The following is a 22468-nucleotide window of genomic DNA, read 5'->3' on the forward strand; positions in this document are numbered from 1 at the left end:
ACGCATGAATTTATTTGGAAGCCAAAAGACAACATTTTCCAAACATATTGTTTGTGAAGCCATGTTATTTTTAATTTGCCTCAGGAAATAAAAGACATTTTTTACATTTTACATTTTTGGTCATTATTACACATAACAAGCTGCACCTGTGTTGTAAGTAGATCATCCGCACTTGTGTTGGTCGAAATGTAAATGAGATGTTGCATCTGTGTTCTTTAATTTGCGTGTTGTCAGTAAATCACCCACAGAAATTTCCACACCCATCAGTGCTGTTCTAGAATTGTGCTCTCATGCTAATTTGTAAAATAAATCTGGCCTGTTTAGTAAATCTGGTGCTCATTGTTTTAAGTCTGTGACAAAAAGTTGCAACAAATTTAATATACTTAAATTGATAGTTCACCCAAAAATGAAAATTCTGTCATCACTTACTCACTCACAAGCACAAAAGATGACATTTTGAAGAATGATGGTAACCAGACAGTTGACGATAGCCTTTGACTTGCATAGTATAGTTTTTCCATACTATGGAAGTCAATGGCTACCACCCAGCTAACAATTTTTGGTTCCCAGAACGTTATTATTCCCAGAATGTTAGTTTCTGGTTTGCAGAAGGCTGTTTTATTAAATTTCAAAAGTGCACGGCTCTCTGTGGAAGGCATGCTTAATCCCAGTTTAATATTATAATTTAAAATGTGTTTTGATTTATATAATTTCTGTATTGTAATAAATGTTGCATTAAATGAATTTCAGGGCTCTGTATAGATCATTACACAAAAACATCTGCAACATTTACATTGGAAAGATAGTTTTACAGGATTATAAAAATAACCTGAGAATAATAAATCAATTTTAAATTCTTAATAATTTTTAATTTCTCTAAGTTATTTTAGGTTATTTAATAATAACTACTATGCAATGTTCTGGGAACGTTATTTTATGGTTACAAAAAAATAACCTAAAAAGAACGTTCCCCTAACGTTAGTATTTGGTTCTCAAAAAAGTAACCAAACAGGTACCGAAAACTAACGTTAGGGGAACATTCTGTGTTTGTTGGCCATCAACTATTACCAACATTCTTCAGTACATTCTCTCTTGCATTCAACAGAAGAAAGAAACTTGACGTTCCCTTTGGTAAAAGAAATTGCGGCCCACTTTCCCCTTGGTAGAAATCGCGCTCTGTGTCTAGAAATCGTCCTGACCTCACAACCCCGATTTTCAAAAAACTGTTTACATTACTTCTAAAGTTTTTCACTATACACGGTAACGCAACACAAGAGAAATGTTAAAAATGGTCCACTTTCACAACAAAAATTTACAGATAATGTTCCACCCCCTTGTCATCCAAGATGTTCATGTCTTTCTTTCTTCAGCCATAAAGAAATTATGTTTTTGAGTTATACATTTCAGGATTTTTCTCCATATAATGGACTGATATGGTGCCCTGATTTTGAACTTACTAAATGCAGTTCAAATGTGGCTTCAAACGATCCTAAATGTGGTTGTAAATGATCCCAGCTGAGGAAGAAGGGTTTTATCTAGCAAAACGATTGTTAAAAATAATACAATTTAAATGCTTTTTAATCTCAAATGCTTATCTTATCTTTCTCTCCCTGAACTCTGTGTATTCTGGCTCAGGACAGTTAGGGTATGTTGAAAAACTCCAAACATATTTTCTCCCTCAACTTCAAAAATCATTTTAAAATCATCCTACATCACTGCAGAAGTACCGACACAATGTTTGCAAAGTGAACATGCAAAGAAGATCAAACACCCTTAACAAAAAAGGTAAAACAGTGATAGAGGATGATTTTGAAGTTAAGGGAGAACATGAGATGGGCATTTTTCGACATACCCTATCTGAAAATGAACTGGAAAAAAACAGAGCTCAGGCAGAGTGTGACAAGATGAGCGTTTGACATTAAAAAGTATATATAACCGGAGTATAACCGGAGTTCCGGTTTGGTGAAGAGGGAGCAGCAAAGACGAGGAGCTCCCATCCACACTCCTTTTAAACTTATTAATGTGTCTTCTTTTCTTCATTTAATTGCTTTACAACAAAATATAAGAACTACACTTAGAACTTTATAAGGAAAGGTTGAACCTTCAAGTTCAGTACAATCTTCTATCAACAAATAAAACTGAATGGTGTTTGCTACGTTCTAGAGGATATATATATGAACACGGAGAAAAAGCAGGGCATCTTTTAGCACACCAATTAAAATCTAAAGCTGTTTCTCAATTTATACCTCAAATTTGCAACAGTGATAATGATTTAATAGTTAATCCAATTGAAATTAATAATACTTTTAAGAACTACTTTTTAAATTTGTATACTTCTGAAAGCCCTGAATCCAACTCTGAAATGTTGGAATTTTTAGACAATATAGATATACCCACCCTGAATTCTGTGCAGAAAACCTATTTGGAGAAACCTATACAAAAAGAAGAGATTTTAAGTGCAATTACATCTATGCAGAACAAAAAAAAACTCCTGGCCCTGATGGCTACCCAATAGACTTTTTAAGAAAAATTGCAGATAAATTAGCCCCTATTCTTCTTGATATGTTTGACGATTCTTTGGAAAGGGGTAGCTTGCCGCAAACCTTGAATGTAGCAAACATTTTTCTTTTGTTAAAACCTGATAAGGATCCCTTGAAATGTAATTCCTACAGACCAATCTCTCTCCTAAATTCGGATATTAAAATCTTGGCAAAAGTCCTTGCTTTACATTTAGATACAGTTATAGAGAATTTGATTTCAAAAGACCAAACCGGTTTTGTCAGTGGTCATCATTCTTTTAGTAATATCCGGAGATTGCTAGGGGTAATCCACTCATCTAAACTTTCTCAGGACCCTGTCCCTCAGGTAGTCATTTCATTGGATGCTGAAAAAGCGTTCGACAGGGTGGAGTGGAAATACTTATTTTCTGTTTTGGAAAGATTCAGCTTTGGAACACATTTTCTTTCACTGATTAAGTTATTATACTTTTCCCCTAAAGCATCGGTAATTACAAATAGAGTATGTTCAAAGTCTTTTCCCCTATCAAGGGGTACAAGACAAGGATGCCCTCTTAGCCCCTTACTTTTTACTTTAGCCATCGAGCCCCTATTAATAGCATTAAGATGCTCACAGCATTTTACTGGCATTAATAGTTGGGGCATAGAACACAGAGTATCCTTATATGCCGATGATATGCTGTTGGACCTTTCAGACCCAGTGATAAGTACTCCACAGGTAGTTAGGATATTGAAACAATTTGGTACGTTCTCAGGTTATATATTAAATTTTTCAAAAAGTATTTGTTTTCCAATAAACAATAACACTTTCTATATTTCAAATAGTGATATACCTTTTCAGTTGTCTTTATCAGGTTTTAAATATTTAGGGATAAATATCACACAGGGATTCCCTAACCTTTACAGAAAGAACGTTGCTCCTTTAACTGACAAGTTAAAACTAGACCTCAAAAAATGGAATTAGCTGTTTCTATCACTTGCAGGTAGAATTAATTGTGTAAAAATGAACATTTTACCAAGGTTCTTATACTTGTTTCAATGTATCCCCTTTTTTCAGAATTTAGACAGACTTATCTCATCATTTATATGGGGCGGAAAAGCACCAAGGATTCGGAAGGAGTTTCTCCAAAGACAAAAATCACAAGGTGGCTTAGCACTTTTTATTATTGGGCTGCAAATATCTCAAAAGTGCTTTATTGGCTTCAGAACTCCAAAGATGTCTGGTGTATTTCAGAGGCAAATTCTTGTAGTTCATCATCCCTTCCAGCTTTAGCTCTATCTAAACTGCCCCTTTGTATTTTTATTGTACACTCAATGTCCAGTTGTAGTAAATACCCTTAAGATTTGGTTTCAATTTACTTTCTGCAGACTTCAGCTGTTGTTCAGGGTAGCCAGTACCTTCCATACCAACCTTACGGAGGCCAACCAACATCAACTGGACCATATCAGTAGGCTGGTATGATCTGCAAACGAGATGACCACAACTAAGATGGTAAACCAACAAAATGATTGCCATCTTTGGTTTTCCAGTAGGTCCAAGGTATCCTGTTCCCATCCAGGTAGCATATTACTGCAGTCAGGCTATGTACCCTCTACAGTCATCGCTGCCCACAGAATACACCTCACCTCAGCCAGCTTATACCCTGCTTACACTGGCTGCACCACTTCAGTCATCAGGACCACTAACTAAACCAAAACCACTGGATCGTGGAGGGTTTCACATTTCTGCTCTGCTGTTGTGAATTGTGCAGCTACTGTAGTAACTATCCTACAATTGCTTTGAGAACACAAGATTTATTTTTGTTCATTAATATTTCCATATTTATGCTCTCTTACAATTATTTACACTTGCTATGGATACTTATTTCTCTTAACCAAAGATCTATCCGTTTTCCATTTATTTTGGATCCTAGATTGGTACAGATATTTTGCGAGTGTAAATTTGTTAAATTGCGAATGTCCCTTACGAAAATTAACTGTGGTTTTACTAGAAATAAAACCAAAAAAACATGTTTACTATAGTTAAACCATGGTAACCATAAATTACCCATAGTCTTATTACACAAACCATAGTTTAACCATGGTATTTGCAATAAACCTTTGGTTATACGAATGGTAATCAATGCGCCAAAAACCATGATTACTACACTTTTACTATAATAAAACCATGGTTAATTTTCATAAGGGGTGTTGATTGATTCGAGGTGACTATCATCTAGTTTACGTTATCTTTGGCAGTTTTCTTGAAGAATATTTTGGAGAGCAGTGGATTTTTCTCAGACATGTTCTGTCTGGTTGTATTGATATAACTGTGTTTTTAAAATTAATATGCTTCACACGTGGTGGTTTTTGGTTTTGTTGAGAGTTTCTTGCATGGGAGGGGCGCTACAGCCACTTATCAAGATTGTTTGGGTTATAACAGCAAGAAAAACATGGTTTAATTGGTCAGGCAGTCTCCGGAAATAGACCATCAGCACAAAATGAGCTATTGATGTGGACGAGCTGTGCTATGCCTACAACAATACGGTTCTTCTGCTCTTGTCTGCGGTTTTATTCGCGTTGACAGTACGTAAGTGTCTAATTGTTTAATCAAATTAGTAAGCACTGTATAAGTAAAAATCTGTAGAAAAAAAAGTTTATAGTACCCCAAATGTTTTTTTTGGTCTGACCGATTAGGACAGGCTCAGTGGCATTGTTTACGTTCAGTGCCGCCAATAACACTTTATTCAAAGACTAAATCGGTTGTTTGAAAGCTGTAACACTTAATGTTTCTAATGTTAATTTTACCTAATCTGTCCAGAAGCAAAACCTTAAAATATTTAAGTCATTCTCCCCATCGAATGGAAGACTTTTCCGTTGTGATCGTAGTGTTTTTGGTGATGTCCTTCACTGTGATCATCATCATGTGGCTGTGTAAATGTGCAAGGAAACTTCAACGTAAGTGTCAGTATGTGTTTACAAAGAGCTGCATCTGGGTTTTGTTCATAGTAAATGCTGTCTATTGATTTGTCTTTTGTAGAAACCATGCTGTCAAGAACATCTACACAATACCATCCACAGGGGAGTCAGTACTCACCTCACCAGGCTACTAACCTACAGCCAGCTTGTGGATGGCAACCCGTTTCAGCTGGACCAAATCTGGGACAACTGTATGCACCAGGACCACCACCCACATATCAGGAGGCTGGTAAGATTTGAAAATATCTACCTGTTTGGAAAAAAACAGACCAAATGTTGTTGAACTTTAATTGTTTTTTTCATGTTGCAACAAAAAGAGATAGTTCACCCAAAAAATGAAAATTCTGTCATCATTTACTCACCTGCAAACACAAAAGAAGATATTTTGAAGAATGTTGGAATGTAATCGGGCAGTTGACGTTAGCCACCGACTTCCATACTATTTTTTTGCAGAACTATAGAAGTCAATGGCCACCTTCAACTGTTAACAACTTTCTTCAAAATATGTTCTTTTCTACATGAGGGTGAGTAAACGATGACAGAATTTTCACTTGGGTTGAACTATTGCAAAATCTAGCCAAGCAAATTAAAAAGTGAGTGGAAGTAGAGAGCTAAAGTCTTTATCTTTTTTATCACCACGGAGCTATTTCTTCACATGCCAAGAAAAATCTCTTGCGTAAGTATGTGTGTGAGTTTCTGAGAACAGGATTGTGGTGACAGTGGGCAAAAAGAATGACTTTGCAATGGTGCAATTGACACAGACAACTGAAAATAAGAAAATTTACATTACATGGAAAATAAATCGTGTCAATCAATCCTGTCTTTAATTACTGAACAACTAAATTAACATATTTGCTGGTTTTTGTTCAACAGCAGGTCAGTTTCTTGCTCCCTTCAGCCAAGTGGCATATGATGGTGGTCAGAACATGTACCCTCTACAACCACTGGTTCAACCAGCGCTTCCCACAGACTATTCATGCGTTTATGACCTCACGGTTAGATTATTGTAATGCTTGGGTTGTTGTTCTGCTCGCTTAATAAACAAACTCCAGCTGGTCCAAAATGCAGCAGCTAGAGTTCTTACTAGAACCAAAACATATGATCATATTAGCCCGGTTCTGTCTACACTGCACTGGCTCCCTATTAAACATTGTATAGATTTTAAAATCTTGCTAATTACTTACAAAGCCCTGAATGGTTTAGCTCCTCAGTACCTGAGTGAGCTCCTATCACATTATAGTCCCTCACGTCCGCTGCGTTCTCAAAACTCTGGCAGCTTGACAATACCTAGAATATTAAAATCAACCGCGGGCGGGAGATCATTTTCTTATCTAGCACCCAAACTCTGGAACAATCTACCCTACACTGTTCGGGACGCAGACAGACTCTGTCAGTTTAAATCTAGATTAAAACCCATCTCTTTAACCTTGGTTACACATAACACATCAACATATTCTTATAATTCAAATCCGTTAAAGGATTGTTAGGCTGCACTAATTAGGTCAACCGGAACCAGGAACATTTCCCATAACGCCCGATGTACTCGGTGCATCGTCAGAAGAATGGCATCTACGCTAATATTAGTCTGTTTCTTTCTTATTCCGAGGTCACCTTAATAGGTGGATCAGCACCTAGAGATGACCTCTACAGCCCTGAATGTCAGCAGAGACCACATCGACTAGATGAGCCCCAGAGACGGATCCCCAGTGAAGACCTCGTCACCTAGATGGCAGTCGGCACAAGGCCACGGGAACCAGAGTCCTCTACATCTGGCCAGAGGAGAACTGGCCCCCCGAGGAGAACTTGCCCCCGACTGAGCCTGGTTTCTCCCAAGGTTTTTTTCTCCATTTGTCACCGATGGAGTTTTGGTTCCTTGCTGCTGTCGCCTCTGGCTTGCTTAGTTGGGGACACTTTCTCTTCACACGATATTGATTTTATTTTATTGTATATGATTAACTACCTTTACCTGAAAATTGAGTGTTTACTGTTGCCCTTGGCATTGTTGATGTACTGTTTCCTACTTAATACTGTACAGCCGCCTTGTCACAACTCTGTATTGTTAAAGGTGGTATATAAATAAAGGTGACTTGACTTGACTACACCTCACCTCAACCCCCGTACAACCCCGCTTACATGGTATCACTAAAGGCCAGGTAACCACCCAAACAAGGATCATGGAAAATTTTGTGTTTTCATGCTTCTTTGCCTTTGAGTATTGCGCAACTACAACAGACTCCAATAAGATTGCGTTGAGACTGAAAGTATTGTTGTTGTTCATGTGCATTTGGCATTACTAAGTTTACACTTGCTTTGTAAACTTGATTTTTTATTTACTACAGTTATGACCCACTGTTTGTTTGTTTCTCTTCATTTTAACCAAATTTGCTTTTACTGAATAGCTCTTTGTTTAATGGTCAATAAACACCATCTTTATTGAATGGTCAAAAGTTATTGTATCATTTCTATGTGTAAAAACAATCCTTTGTTTTCTAAAACCTATATTTTCCTAAATTTCAAGGTCACTTAGTTGTAATCTTCGTGCTACAGTGGTTACTGTTCTCTAATTTTCATCACTGTGTTTTCCACAAAGTAATGGTTTTTGTTGAAATGCCTTGGATATTTTGTCAAACATGCAAGTAGAACAGTGATATCGCTGATATTCCTTTGAATTTTGAATTTTTAAAGGGGTCATCGGATGCAAAGTTCACTTTTACATTTTGTTTGAACATTAATGTGTGTTGGCAGTGTATGTACACATTATACCATATAATATAATGATAAAAATACATGCAGTGGTTTTAATCTTTAAAGTTAAAAAGTTTAATTAATTTAATAATTTAATAAGTTTTAATTAACCTGTAAAAATAATATTCCCTTTTTCAAATCGAGCCATTCTTAGATGCATGTCGTTGTGGCGTCACATCCACAGAGGCTGCTCCCACGATAGTTGATTGACATGAGCGTTTTACCTCAGACCTGCCTTACCTCAGCTGTAACAGTCAGACCTCCATTGTTTCGATGCCGGAGCAGGGATGTAAGTTAGACAAGAATATTTCCGATTGAGCGATTGAGGTGTTGTGTTGCTGGATGTAATAATGAACATAGTGGTCGTCATTTACTCCCGACATCTGAGCCGCTGAAGATGCAGTAGATTACGTTTGTTTGTGAAGGGAATGCACCTCCCGATCTACATATATCCGTCTATGTTCACGCGAATCATTCGTGATCCAGCTTCACTTACAGCAGAAGTGAGTATAAGGGTTTTTTTAATGAATCATTGTGATCGCCTTTCCTAAAAACATGCTAGTTAGCAAGTTTAGCGGCTAAACGCGGCCAAATGCAGTTAAAGTAAACAGGCTCGTCACTCCACAGAGAGAAGAAAAGGGCGGGATGAGCAGAGCTCATTAACGTTTAAAGCAACCTCGACCAAAACAGGATGATTTTTGTAGAGCTGATTTTGGCAAAGTAAAAACGGTGTTGTTTTACACTACCATTGAGAATTTTTAAGCAAAGTATATTATAGACTTTTCATTAAGTGTCATGATTAACAAGGGAGACTCAAATGCGGGGCAAAAAAGAGTTTGAGGAACAAGAAATACACAATGTACAAGAAAAAAGTCCTCCCTCCTTCCTGGAGACAAACTGGGGACAGCAGAAAGGGGAAAAAGGCAAAACAAAAAACACAGGGAGAGAAACTCAACCCGTCCAGCAAAACTCACAGCAGATGAAGGAGCCCGGGGAGCGAGACTCGACCCGACATTGATCAATACAGCTGAGGATAACGGAGAATCCACGGGGAGCGAAACTCAACCCGACGTTGAATAATCACAGTTGAAGATAACAGACATCAAATGCAGAGCAGCAAAAACATCAAGCTGGTATAACGGAACACCAGCGGGTACTGTGGGTAAAGAGAAAAATAATAAAAGCCAAAGGAGCAGAGAAAAATAAGCAGGACAAGACAAGACTTGGCAAGAAATAAAAACGGACTAACCCTGGACAGACGGGGACGAGAGTTTAAATAGAGAGGAAGAAATTAGCAGAGAATGAAAACAGGTGTGAATGTGAAAATGGGAAACAAGAAACAGCTGGAGGGAGACCCAGGTGGAATCACTGAAACAATAATGAGGTAACAAATGGGTGGGGTCAAACAATAAGCAGGAGAAACACATGGCACCAAACAAACACAACACAAGCCATGTGCTTCCACAAACAGTGTCCTCTGGTGGCCATCCTGGGCACACCAGCTGACAACTGTGACATTAAGACCCTAAAGAATCATATCAACTTGTGGAAAATGGGCATTCGATAACCCCTTTAACCCTTATGCATCAATTTTAAAAAGTTAAACATAGGTTCATAGAGGACAAAAATGTCCATGTCTAAAAAGCTCTAATAAAAATGTTAAGCTTGGGAGTACAGACTTAAGTTTGGTCTTATTTTAAAGAAGACCCTTGGCAGATTATTGTTTAAGTTAAAATAAGTTGTAAAGAATTGAAACCAAAAAAGTTATAGAGGTTTAAATTTATGAAAATTATTTATGAGCTATTTTTTATATAAAATATACATTTTATAGAAGAATTTGAACTAAAAAGTTGATAGAAAATCAAAGCCATAAATCTAAACAATTTGTGTTCCAAATTTGAGGTTGATATCTGGAAAAATTAGCTTTTAGTAAGATTTTATTTGGGTATAGTACCAAACATTTCCCATTACATTCCAGGAAAGCTCCGCTGGCTTTCACAGTGGTGGGATATGTGATTCGCAGAAGAGTATAATTTCTCTCTCTCTAACATTACAGGTGCACACACACAAACACACAAAAATTTTAGTTAGGACACACATACAAACCACACTCTGACATCCATACCAACATACCCACACAATTATAGCTGCATAATTTATCCACTTGACTCAATAATATGCATAAGCAGAAAACAGCAATAAAGCGAAAATTTGCTTTATATGCCAAACTTGAAAAAATGTCACCATCTAGCAAAAAAAGCTTTCCCAACAGAATGAAAGCCTATGAACAAATATTGCATCATTTTATAGTTAAATGTCCCTGTGATTAAAAATTGCAGTTTTAATGGGTTTCAAAGAGGACATTTTTGTCCAAAAGGTCCTGAGAACAACTAATTTTTGTGTGTATGTAATATGTAAAATAGATTTAATAAAGGAAATTAGGGTGGAATATTGAAAATCCAATAAAAATACACCACGGAGCCAAAACATTATGCAGTTAGCATTAACACAGGCAAAATGATCCATAATAATAATAAAAATAATAAAAATAAAATGCACAAAAACGTCCATAAGGTTGCACAAGGGTTAAAAAAAGATTTGTCATATATTTTAGGAGCAAGTCACGAACAAACCCTGATTGTACTGGTTAATAAAGTTTCACTTCAACAGTTGTGTGTTTTTTCCCTTTCGCTTTCGTTTCTCCACACTACTTGAAAAAAAAAAAGTCTAAATGGTCCTGTAGACGCCCACGAGTATGATTTGGTAATACTGTACGCGTCAAGAAGAGACATTAATTGACTTGCCTGATTAAATAAAGATCAGATAAAAGAGTAAAAAGACAAACATTAGAGATTGATTCTTTTTTTTTATTTCACCATAGGGGGCCCCATATACATTCAAGTTCTGCAAGTTCACCAAACATTGCATAAAAGTCCAAACTCTTTGAGTTTCACATCTTTGGTGTTCTCCTATAAGCCCTTTTTAGCTCCCCTTTTTCTCTTGTTACACACATAAAAAAATAAAACACAAGTTACAATATGTAAAGACAATTAACAAACAGGCTGCATCATGTCACCTGAAACAATATAATACAATCTGAAAAGGATCTGCAAAGGCAGTGGTTTCCTAATGCTTAACAAAGTTTGCTTTATCAAAAATGTAACCCTTTTTACTACCTTAAAAGCCATTCTGTGCTTAAAAGTTGGTACAGAAAGTCAGTGGGAGTCACGACGTAACTGTGAAAATTTTGTGATGCTCATTGTTTTTCAAAAGCCAAAATGGAAAATTTGACACATTCTATAAATGGAATCACTGTTCCTGCTATTTAAAAAGTAAAAACGAATACATTTATATTTCTGTGAGTATTACGCTGTTGTATGAAATATCAAAAACTCAGTAACAAATTTACGTATACCAAAACTATATTCATTTTTTTGTTGCGTGTCAGTACAGTTAAAAAATAACAATACTAGAATAATACTAAAAATAGAAAACAATAAAACTAAAACTGCATTTAAAAAAATATTGTATTGAAACAATTTTCACTCACTGCTTGTTGAAAGCAGAAAGACTGAAATGGTATTTTATTCTAAAACTTACTGTAGCAATCTTTGTTTTATTTACAATTCCCAAAAGTATTGTTCCTGTGTGTCACAGAGCAAAAACGAAACTGAAAGAAAGTGAAAGTAAAAAGACTCTAAGAACTCTGAAAGACTATAGCACATCCAATAGTCTTGAATAGTTGAATTAGACACATTCTTACTGCCTCGTGAAAGTGTGTCAACCTCCACAATCCAGCAGTAACTTATTTGACAGATGGTTGTGGTTTAGTAACCAGTGTTTGGTGACTGCACGTAAGTAGGGTTGCAGGCCGGCTGACTCGATGTCTCTGAAGGCACATTAGCCACACATGACTGGGAAGGTGGTTGCATGGGGTACGTAGCCTGGCCTCCGTCATATGCACTCTGACTAGTGGGATATCCAGGACCCGCTGGAAATGGGAAAAAAAACTAGTTAATTTCACAGAAAAACTACTACATGGTTTCAGTCTGTCGAGTACTAGGTGTTCTTACGGGCCACTTGATATGAGGGTGGGGGTCCTGGTGCACATGGCTGTCCATTGTATGGTCCCATCTGCATTGGCTGACCACCGTAACCTGGTTCAGTCGGCACTGGTTGGTATTGTGGGTACTGGGCCGCCTGCATTGCAGACTGCTGCTGAATTAAATTTGTATTTGTGACTGTAGTTACTTGCGTTGCTGCCACAGCTGAGGGAACAAAACAAGACAGAACTCGATTTATAATTTAATTTGATTAGCCCCCCTAAATTATGTATAAACCCCATTAATGGAACAGTTCACCCAAAAAATGAAAATGTGCTTAACATTTGTTCACCAACGGGCTGTCCAAGAGATTTTACATTTATCTTTGCATTACATCACTTGCTCACCAATGGATCCTCTGTAGTGAATGGGTGCCGTCAGAATGAGAGTCCAAACAACTGATAAAAACATCACAATAATTCACAAGTAATCCACACCACTCCAGTCCCTCAATTAACATACAGTGATGCGAATGGCACTATGTTTGTAAGGAATAAACATACTTTTTTTTTTAACGTAAATCCATAATAACACTTCCTCCTGTTGTCTCTCACTTCAAAATCCACCAACGTATTTCTGTAGAACAGTTTTAATCTCTTTTCGCTTGTAAGCGGTGCTTGATCTGTGCAGATTTCTCTCCTGATTCAGACAAGACCTTTTTTACTGGAGAAAGCAATTGTCACACTTATGGTCTTTGTTGTTGTGTTTTCATTCCGTGTGTTCCTTGACCTAGTTTATGCTTCCCCCTTGATTGTGTCATTTGATTCACCTGTGTCTTATTAATTATCTTAATTTGCCTGTGCATTTAAGTTCCTATCTGTTCAGTCTTAGTTTGTTGGTTGTGATTGATGTTTATCCTGTGTGTTAGACACTCTTCATATTGTGGATTACTAGCAAAAGTATTTGTTTATATAATCTTCGTCGTGCCTGCGTCTTCCTAGCAGCAGTGGTGTTACAGAATTACCATCCTACAAATAGTTTATCAGTGTGATTTACCTCCCTAAACTCCTCCTCCTCCTGCTAGAGCAGGGGGATTTTCCTCTCAAGGTCCATATGGCGATCTTTCTGGAGATCTTTCTGCCAACATCACCAGCTACCCATATGAATGGTTCTGCGTGTTCTACCATGCCAGCCTTAACGCCGCGTACAGAGTGCAGTTCTCCGGAGATCGACCTCGGGAGGCATTCTTTGCCTTTGTACAGTGGGTGCTGGCGAGTTGCAACTCATCTGTCATCTGCCTCGAAGAGGATCTCGTCACCCCCATTCCAGTCCCAGAGCCCAGCCCAGCCCACCGCTGACAGAGAGCCAAAACCCGCCGCGACCAATGAGCCATCGTCAGAGAGAGCGACAGGGATCACCCTGGAGCTTTTTCTGTCTGTCCAGGTGGGAGAGCCGGCAACTGAGCTCGTGCTGAAGCTAGGGAGTGCGAGGGCTTGGAGGAAAACCCCGCCCACGGGATCACTGCTGAAGGTGAGCTTCCACGGGCCCCTGAGGACCTAATAAACTTTGATTTGGATTTATATGCTGACATGCCCATTCTTGTATCACCATCTTCAGAACTGCCTGTCTGCCCTGAATTCTCTGGGTGCTTCTCTTTTCTTATTTGTGCATCCTCCTTTTCCTTTCCTTGCATCTTAGCTCCACCCCAATTAGGATATGAGGGAAGGATGCAAGAACATGTAAAATTTAAAATATAAATGTAAAGTATTACGACAGATGTGAAGGGGGAGGTGAATTTAGATGTGCGTTAGGTTTTTCAAGACTTCCACATAGGATACATCCAACTCAAGACTCCTCAGGAAGCTTTCTCACTCCTCGATCCTCACCTCCTCGTGGAGCAATTGGAGAATTGAGAGGTCCTACAAGAAGGCTGAGCTCGATCGGTTTCCGGTTCATAGGATGGGGGATGGAGGAGTGAGAAAACGAGGAGGTAAATTGAGAAGCACCTTTTGTCTGTCCTGTTTCAGCCAAGGAGGTTGTTTGTGAACTGCCAATCTGCTCCGTAATGTCTGCTTGTACTACAGCGACCATGGAGGTCATTCCCCTGTCACTGGTGATCCTGGTGCAGGGAGTGGCTTTATGCTTTACCCTCCTGATCATCCTAAACTCCCACTCAACCTCCCTCTCCCACCACCTCTGCACCAGTTCTCACCATTGCCTCCGCTATTTTTTCTGGCAGCCCCTCTGCTCACCCTCAGCCCACCATCTGTGCGGTGGGATCGCCACACGTCTGCCAGTCTCCATCGGCGTTGTGGCTGGAGGATCCTTTGTGTATGCCTTCGGCCTCTGAGTCCCGGACTCCGACTCTGCCCATCAACCCAGCGGCTCCACCATAGCTCCTAGCTCCCTCATCTCCACCGTGGCACATCAGTCCACCAGCTCTGCTGGGCTTCCTCATCCCTCCGGCACCTTGGTCAGTCATCGAACATCTGCCGCCTCAGGACTCCACTCCTCCAGCTACACCTCATCCCCCTGGCTCTGTCAGGCTCCTCCTTCCCTCCGGCTCCACCTTGGTCCTCTGTTGCTCCGGCTCCACTGCGGCCTTCCAGATCCCCACTTCCGTTTCAGTCCCAAGAGACATCTGCTCCGCATTGGCCCTCCGGATCCTCTGTGTCATCCTGGCTCATCGGCTCTCCGTCTCAGTCTCCAACACCACCTGCTCCGCCACTGTCGGCCAGCTCTCTTAAGTTGTCAGCCATTCCTCCACCATTCCTCCCTCCGTCAGCTGCATCCTGGCTGCATCCTGGGTCCTGCCTGGCTCCTCCTGCTCCGAGTCCCTCCTGTCTTCTCCCTGGCTCCCCCCTCTGTCTGGTCCACCTTGGCTCTTTCTGATTCCTCAATGGCTCCTCCCTACATCGTCTCCGGACTCGGTCCGTCTTCCTCCTCCCGGGTGTCTGTCCTCTGCCTAAACCTCCACCAGTATTGTCAGCCTGCCTTCCTGCCAGCCCTTTGCCATCCCCTGTCATCATCCCACATCCACTCCTTTGTCCTCCTCCCAAGTCCCCCTCCGTCCCTCCCTTTGTCTCTGTGGCGTGAAGTCACGGCTTCCAGGAGGGTGGCAAACTGTCACACTTATGGACTCACGTTTGATTCACCTGTGTTATATTAAATTATCTTAATTTGCCTGTGCATTTAAGTTCCTGTCTATTCAGTCTTAGTTTGTTGGTTATTATTGATCTTTACCCTGTGTGTTATTTGTTTATATAATCTTTGTTGTGCCTGCATCTTCCTAGCAGCAGTGGTGTTACAGCAATTAGAGTGTTTTGGATTACTTGTGGGTTACTGCAATGGTTGTTATCAGCTGTTTAGACTCTCATTCTGACAGCACCCATTCACTGCAGAGGATCCATTGGCGAGTAGATGATGCAATACTAAGTTTCTTCAAATCTGTGAACAGAAAACTCATCTACATTTTGGATGGCCGAGGGTGAATACATTTTCAGTTTTTTGTAAACTAAAACACCTACCTCTGCGTTTTTTGTACATTTTATAGATAAACCAGCAGGGGCAGAAGCAGCAGATGATGTGCATAATAATGCTGAATATAACCCCCAGTATTATTAAGACAATGGAAAGTGCTTCACTGTTTCTTCTGTTAGACAAAAAAAAACATGAAGCAAAAAGCATTAGAAACACCAGCATCTTATAAGTATATATAACATCTTATATTAAAATGTCATTAATTACCACTTTATTTATTATTAATGTAATGAAACCACACTGGTTACTACACTGGTTAGTTTGCTTTGTGCTTTGTGCTTGTGCTATTTTTATAACATAAGCCACTTAAAATGAATAAAGTTTTCAAAGTAACTGATATTCAAAATGGTAAGCACTGCTTTGTTTACATTTCGTAATGAAACGTAATGAAATGAGTGTGCAGGAAGAAAGACAGAAAAGACAGAACCTCAACAAACACAACACGGAAACGCTAGAAAAGATGGGGTTTCACGTTTAAGATTTAAATCAACAATTAGATTAAGATCAAAAAACATTTACACTGTAAAAAATGGCAGTGATTTTAACGGTAAAAGACTGTAAAAAGGCTACAGTCAACAGCTATTAATTGGTTAACAACATTACATGTAATTTTACGGCAGTATACCATTTTTGGAATTCCAGAATTCCGCCAGTTTCCACAGCAGTACTGCAAATAGCATTTAAACCCAGGCTTGTACTTGTTATTGATGGTATAGTAGCCCTCACAGTCCTCAACTAAACCTAAAAGAACAGTAGAAATGCGACGCATTTCATAAAAGACCATCCGATGATTCAAGATAACAAACTTTACAACATGAACATCGTGATTTTTTTTTAACATGCTCTCAAGTGCTATATAAATTATTTTTAGCCATTGGTAAACTGCCCAAAAACAAGTTTAAAGTGTTTCTTTAGATTTTTGTAATGGGTTGCCCAACTTACCAGCTTTTACCGTCAATAAACCTGCAGAAAGGAGCAGAAGAACCTCTAAGCTAGATGCCATCGTGCAGCTCTTCCTCTTTGTGTTTCAGTACCTCTTCTTGATGGCTACACTATAACCAAATCGGCACGTGTGCGTCTAACCAAAGACATCTTTTTCCTGTCATCAACTGCACGCACAGAAACAAAAAGAAAAAAACAATTGTTGAAGTCAAACTTGTTAAATATGTAGGCTAAATCTAAACATTAACCAATACAATCAGAGTTTGTTCTTGATTTGTTCCTAAAATATATCCTAAAAAAAAAACAAAAGTTTTATATAAAATATGTATAATTAATATACAGTCAGGTTGATTATATATTTGGACACGGGCACAATTTTCATAAATTTTGGCTCTGTATGCCACCAGAATGGAATTACAATAAAACAATCAAGAAGAAATTGACGTGCAGATTTTAAAGGAGAAATGCAGTTTCAGAACAACAGTTTACAAAAAATGTACTCACCCCCTTATCATCCAAGATGTTTGTGTATTTCTGTCTGCAGTTGTGAAGAAATTGTGTTTTTTGAGAAAAGCATTTCAGGATTTTTCTCAATATAATGGACTTCATTGGTGCCCCGATTTTGAACTTCCAAAATGTAGTTTAAATGCAGCTTCAAAGGGCTCTAAATGATCCCAGCCGAGGAAGAAGGGTCTTATGTAGCGAAACAATCTGTCATTTTTTTTTTATTTTTTTTTTTTCAGAAAATAAAAATTTGTTTACTTTTTAAGCACAACAGCTGGTTTAGCACAGGCTCTGGGTGTCACGAATCTGGCCGGTGACCTTCGGCCCGCTCACCACGAGATGTCGCCCTCCCATTACATTCACATTACTCACCTGCCTTACAGACTACTCTTTTGTCTTGGTCTTACATACCTGTTTTACTGATGTCTGATTATTTATATATATATATATATATATATATACATATATATATATATATATACATATGTACATCGAAATATGTATATCGAAAAGTGTTGGTAGGCTAATAGCTAATGGTAGCCATTTGACTTCCATAGTATGGAACAAAAAATAGGCTATACTATGGAAGTCAGAGGTTATTGTCTGGTTATCATCATTCTTCAAAATGTCATCTTTTGTGCTTGTGGGTGAGTAAATGATGACAGAATTTTCATTTTTGGGTGAACTATTATTTTAAGTATATTAAATTTGTTGCGATTTGAACTTTTTGAACTTTTAATAAAATGACCGAAAATGAAGGGTTGTGAGAAGTTTTTTTGATAGACCTGGTATTGCACGACTCGTCCTATAGTTGACGGTTCGAAGTTGTCTTTTATTTCCTGACGTAAATTAAAAAATAACATGACTTGACAAACGATATGTTCGGAAAATGTCTTCTTTTGGCTTTCCAAATAAATTAATGTGTGTTGGAAAAAAAAAATCCTCTCCCCTACCACTCTGTTCTCTGGTGCCTCCTCAGCAGAAAAAAAAATTGCAGCCATTTCAAGCGCAAAATATGGTAATCAATCAGGTATATCAAATTACTATAATACAGTAAAGCATGACTTCTGAGATCATATTTAAAACAATAAAAATAATCTATCTCTACTAATCTATAAAAGTAAGAGTAAAAAGCCTGCACACAGAATTGTAAAATATTTACTGGCTGTTATTGAAAATAAGAACTTGTTCGTAATTGACTTGCCTGTTTAAATGAAGGTTAAATAAAAAGTAACCATACAAAACAATACAAACACCATTGTTTCTTTTATTTATTTATTTATTTTACCAGTAGGGGGCCCCATATACATTCAAGTGCTGCAAGTTCACCAAACATTGCATGAAAGACCGTCCAAACTCTTTGGTGTTTTCATGTAAGCCCTTTTTAGCTCCCCTTTTTTTTTTTTTTTTTTTAATAAAGACATTAAAAAAAGACATCTTACAGACACACACAAAATAAAAAATAAATAAATAAATAAATAAATAAATAAATCAATAAAACACCAGTTAAACATTTACAAAATATACAAAATTTAGCCATTAAACAAACAGGCTGCATCAAAAAATAATGTCACCTGAAACAATATGAAAAGGAACTGAGAAGACAGTGGTTTCCTAATGCTTAACCCATTTGTGCCCAATTTTTCTGAATGGTTTTATGCATTTAGTTGTGTTAATGGTGTCCTATGTGAACATGTTCTGCATTTGTTTTCCCCAAGTTTTTCTTTGTTTTTTTTTTTTTTGTTTGTTTTTTTGAAAATCATATTTAAATGTGCGGTAACTATAGTTGCTGGTGGGCAAATATGTTGTATGCAACCCTTCAATGTCAAACTTGAATAGGAGGGGAACATTTGGCATCTAACTGAAAATAACTGCTTTCGACAGATCAATCTTTATTCAGAAGCAAGATTATTATGTATAAAAGTTGAAGAATATTCCGTTGGGAACCCCAAAAAAACTAAATCTAGCTTATAATTTTGTGAATATGAAAACACAACAAACAACATATCCATTTGTTTTAAAGTGGTGGAACATATGCAGAACAAAGTGCAGCCATTAAGCTGCCCCAACAGGGCAATGTGTATCAAAAAGGTAAATGAAAATAAATAAATAAAAATAAATAGAATAAAGAAAATATTATATCAATATGACAAAAAATAAATATAATAATAATAATAAAATGCATACAGACAATTTCTTTCAAAAGACATTTGGAATGGGAAGTTATCTCATACATGTCCTCCCCACTCCCCTTTTCTGTCTCTCTTCTCCCAAAAAGTACTAAACAAGAGCAATAACCTTGATGCAATAACCTATTAGCACAGTATATGCCATTTGTGCCCATGATGTATGTACTAACAAGACATTTTCATATATATATTTCAACAAAAATACTTACTAGTAACAATTAAAATTATTTTTCTTTGGAAGGGTTTGCCTTCGCCATCCATCCTGGAAGTACGGGTAGGAAGTTGACAGCCTCAGTGACAAAAAGGAAAAAAACACCTTTTTTTTTTCTTGAAATCTTTTATTTGGTTCTTTGCTTGCATGCCATTAAGAAACAAAACATGGAAAATATCTAGAAAAATAATTAGAAAAGGAAAATGACAACTATAAAATATGGCAACTATAGTTTCCAGTGGGCTTAAATGGGTTAACAAAGGTTGCTTTATCAAAAATGTAGCCATTTTATTACTTTGACAGCCATTCTGTGCTTTAAAGTTGGTACAAAGTCATAACATAATTGTGTCAATTTTGTGACACTCATTGTTATTCAAAAACTCAAAACTCATTCTATAAATAGAATCACTGTTCCTGCTATATGAAATGTAAAAACCAAATACATTTATATTTCTGTGAGTATTCCGCTGTTGTATGAAATATCAAAAACTCTGTAACAAATATACATAAACCAAAACTAAAGAACATTAACATTAGTACAGTTCAGTACTAAAATAACAATACTAGAGTGATACTGAAGGTAAAAAAGAAAAAAAAAACACTACAACTAAAAATGCATTTAAAAATAATATATAGAAACAATTTTCACTCACTACTTGTAGAAAGCAGAAAGACTGAAATGGTATTTTCTTCTAAAACATGCTGCAGCAATCTTTCTTTTATTTATAATTTCCAAAAGTATTTTTCCAGTGTGTCATAGAGCAAAAACTAAGCTGAAAGAAAGTGAAAGTAATAAGAACTCGAAAAACCCTGACTATAGCACATCCAATTGTGTTTGGATAACTGAATAATTGTAATTAAATTTGGCACATTGTTACTGCCTCGCAAAAGTGCGTCAACTTCCACAATTTTTTATATTTGATAGACGGTTGCCGTTTAGTAATCTGTGTTTGGTGGCTGCATGTAGGCGGGGTTGTAGGGCAGCTGACTTGATGTCTCTGAATGCATATAAGCTACACCTGGCTGGGCAGGTGGTTGCATGGGGTACATGGCCTGGCCTCCATCATATGCACTCTGTTGAGTGGGATATACAGGATTGGCTGGAAGCTGGGGGAAAAAAAAAGTTACTTTCACAGAAAAAAATTACTACTACATGGTTGTTGTACTAGGTGTTCTTATGGGCCGTTTGATATGTGGGTGGGGGTCCTGGTGCAAATTGCTGTCCCTGATATGGTCCCATCTGCATTGGAGTCGGCACTGGTTGGTATTGTGGGTACTGGACCGCCTGCATTGCAGGCTGCTGCTGAATCTTTTGCATATTCGTGACTGTGGTTACTTGCATTGTTACCGCAGCTGTGAGATAAACAAGACAGAAATCAATTTATAATTCAATTTTATTACCCCCTAAATAACACATAATGTCCAATAATGGAACTGTATATATAAAAAAAAAATTAATTTACCATTTACTTGTAGATGGGTTTGTTTTTTCATCAGAGCAGATTTGGAGAAATTTTACATTACATGACTTGCTCACCTCTGCAGTGAATGGGTGCCGTCAGAATGAGTGTTCAAACAGTTGATAAAAACATCACAATAATCCACAAGTAATCCACACCACTCCAGTCAATCAATTAACGTCTAGCGAAGTGAAAAGCTGTGTGTTTGTAAGAAACAAATCCATCATTGAGATGTTTTTAACTTTAAACTGTCGCTTCTGGATAAAATAATCCCTAATAACGATGGATTTGATTCTTACAAACACAGCTTTTTGCATCACAAGATGTTAACTGATGAATTGGAGTGTTTTTATGACTCTCATTCTGACCGCACTCATTTACTGCAGGGGATCTGACTGTTGGTGAGCAATCTGAGTAAAGTTAAATTTCACCAAATCTGTTCTCATGAAGAAACAAACTCATCTACATCTTGAATGGCTGGGGTGAGTACATTTTCAGTTTTTGGTAAACTTTTACTTTAACACTAAAACACTTACATCTGCATTGTCTAAACTTTTTATAGAAATAGCAGCGGGGCCAGAAGCAGCAGACAATGATGACAATGATCACAATGACGAAGATCACAAAACCCACTACTCCCATGCCAATGGCAGCACCCTTGTGGCTGTTGGACAAATAAAAACATGAAGCAACAAGCATTAGAAACACTCTTTAGTATGTTCTAGTGTATTCAATCTATACAGGTGCATCTCAAATAATTAGAATATCATGAAAAAGTTCATTTTTTATTTGTAACTTATTTCAAAAACTGAAACATTCATATATTCTAGATTCATTACATGTAAAGTAAAACATTTCTAAAGTTTTCTTGTTTTAATGTTGATGATTAGAGCTTACAGCTCATGAAAGTCAAAAATCCAGTATCTCAAAATATTAGAATAATATCAATCAAAGATCAATCAAAAACAGATTTGCAAAACAGAAAAGTTCAAGTTTTTTAAAGTATGTTCATTTATGTACTCAATACTTGGTCGGCAGCACATATTACAGCAAATTCCTTGCTCCTAGAACAAATTACAGCATCAGTGAAGTGTGACATGTAAGTGATCAGCCTGTGGCACTGAGGCACTGTTGAGCCTTCAGCTCATCTGTATGTTGTTGGATCGACTGTTTCTCATCTTTCTCTTGAAAATATCCCAATGGGAATCTCAATGGGGTTCAGGTCAGGCATGTTGGCTGACCAATCAAGCACAGTAAGATCATGGTCAGCAAACCACTTGGAAATAGTTTTTGCACTGTGGGCAGGTGCTAAAGTCCTGCTGGAAAAAGGAAATCAGCTTGTCAGCAGATGGAAGCATAA

At 37.6% G+C, this 22468-nt stretch overlaps 1 protein-coding gene across 2 annotated transcripts; it reads right to left on the reverse strand.

The window, feature by feature from the left end:
* Nucleotides 1-11089: 11089 nt before the first annotated feature.
* On the reverse strand, nucleotides 11090-16817 carry LOC127153231 (protein shisa-5). Of its 2 annotated transcripts, XR_007825221.1 has the most exons (5): nucleotides 16745-16817; nucleotides 16428-16543; nucleotides 15790-15914; nucleotides 12293-12487; nucleotides 11090-12210 (listed from the first exon to the last, which is right to left on the reverse strand). XR_007825221.1 is itself a non-coding variant. In XM_051094205.1 (4 exons), the coding sequence occupies exons 2-4, from the start codon at nucleotides 15851-15853 to the stop codon at nucleotides 12047-12049; spliced, it is 423 nt and encodes a 140-aa protein (XP_050950162.1). In that variant the 5' UTR covers nucleotides 15854-15914; nucleotides 16745-16812; the 3' UTR covers nucleotides 11090-12046. The 2 variants fall into 2 exon arrangements, 1 of the variants encoding a protein (XP_050950162.1); XM_051094205.1 differs by lacking the exon at nucleotides 16428-16543 and having other exon boundaries at nucleotides 16745-16812.
* Between the last annotated feature and the right edge of the window lie 5651 nt (nucleotides 16818-22468).

This window comes from Labeo rohita, chromosome 22 (genome assembly GCF_022985175.1).
Source record: "Labeo rohita strain BAU-BD-2019 chromosome 22, IGBB_LRoh.1.0, whole genome shotgun sequence".
Taxonomy (NCBI): domain Eukaryota; kingdom Metazoa; phylum Chordata; class Actinopteri; order Cypriniformes; family Cyprinidae; genus Labeo; species Labeo rohita.

Coding starts and splice junctions, on each gene's coding strand:
- LOC127153231 (XM_051094205.1), bottom strand. CDS start 15,853: ATGCACATCATCTGCTGCTTCTGCCCCTGCTGGTTTATCTATAAAATG. Junction 12,488..15,789: donor AATGTACAAAAAACGCAGAG/GTAGGTGTTTTA, acceptor TTGTTCCCTCAG/CTGTGGCAGCAACGCAAGTA. Junction 12,211..12,292: donor ACCCTCATATCAAGTGGCCC/GTAAGAACACCT, acceptor TCCCATTTCCAG/CGGGTCCTGGATATCCCACT.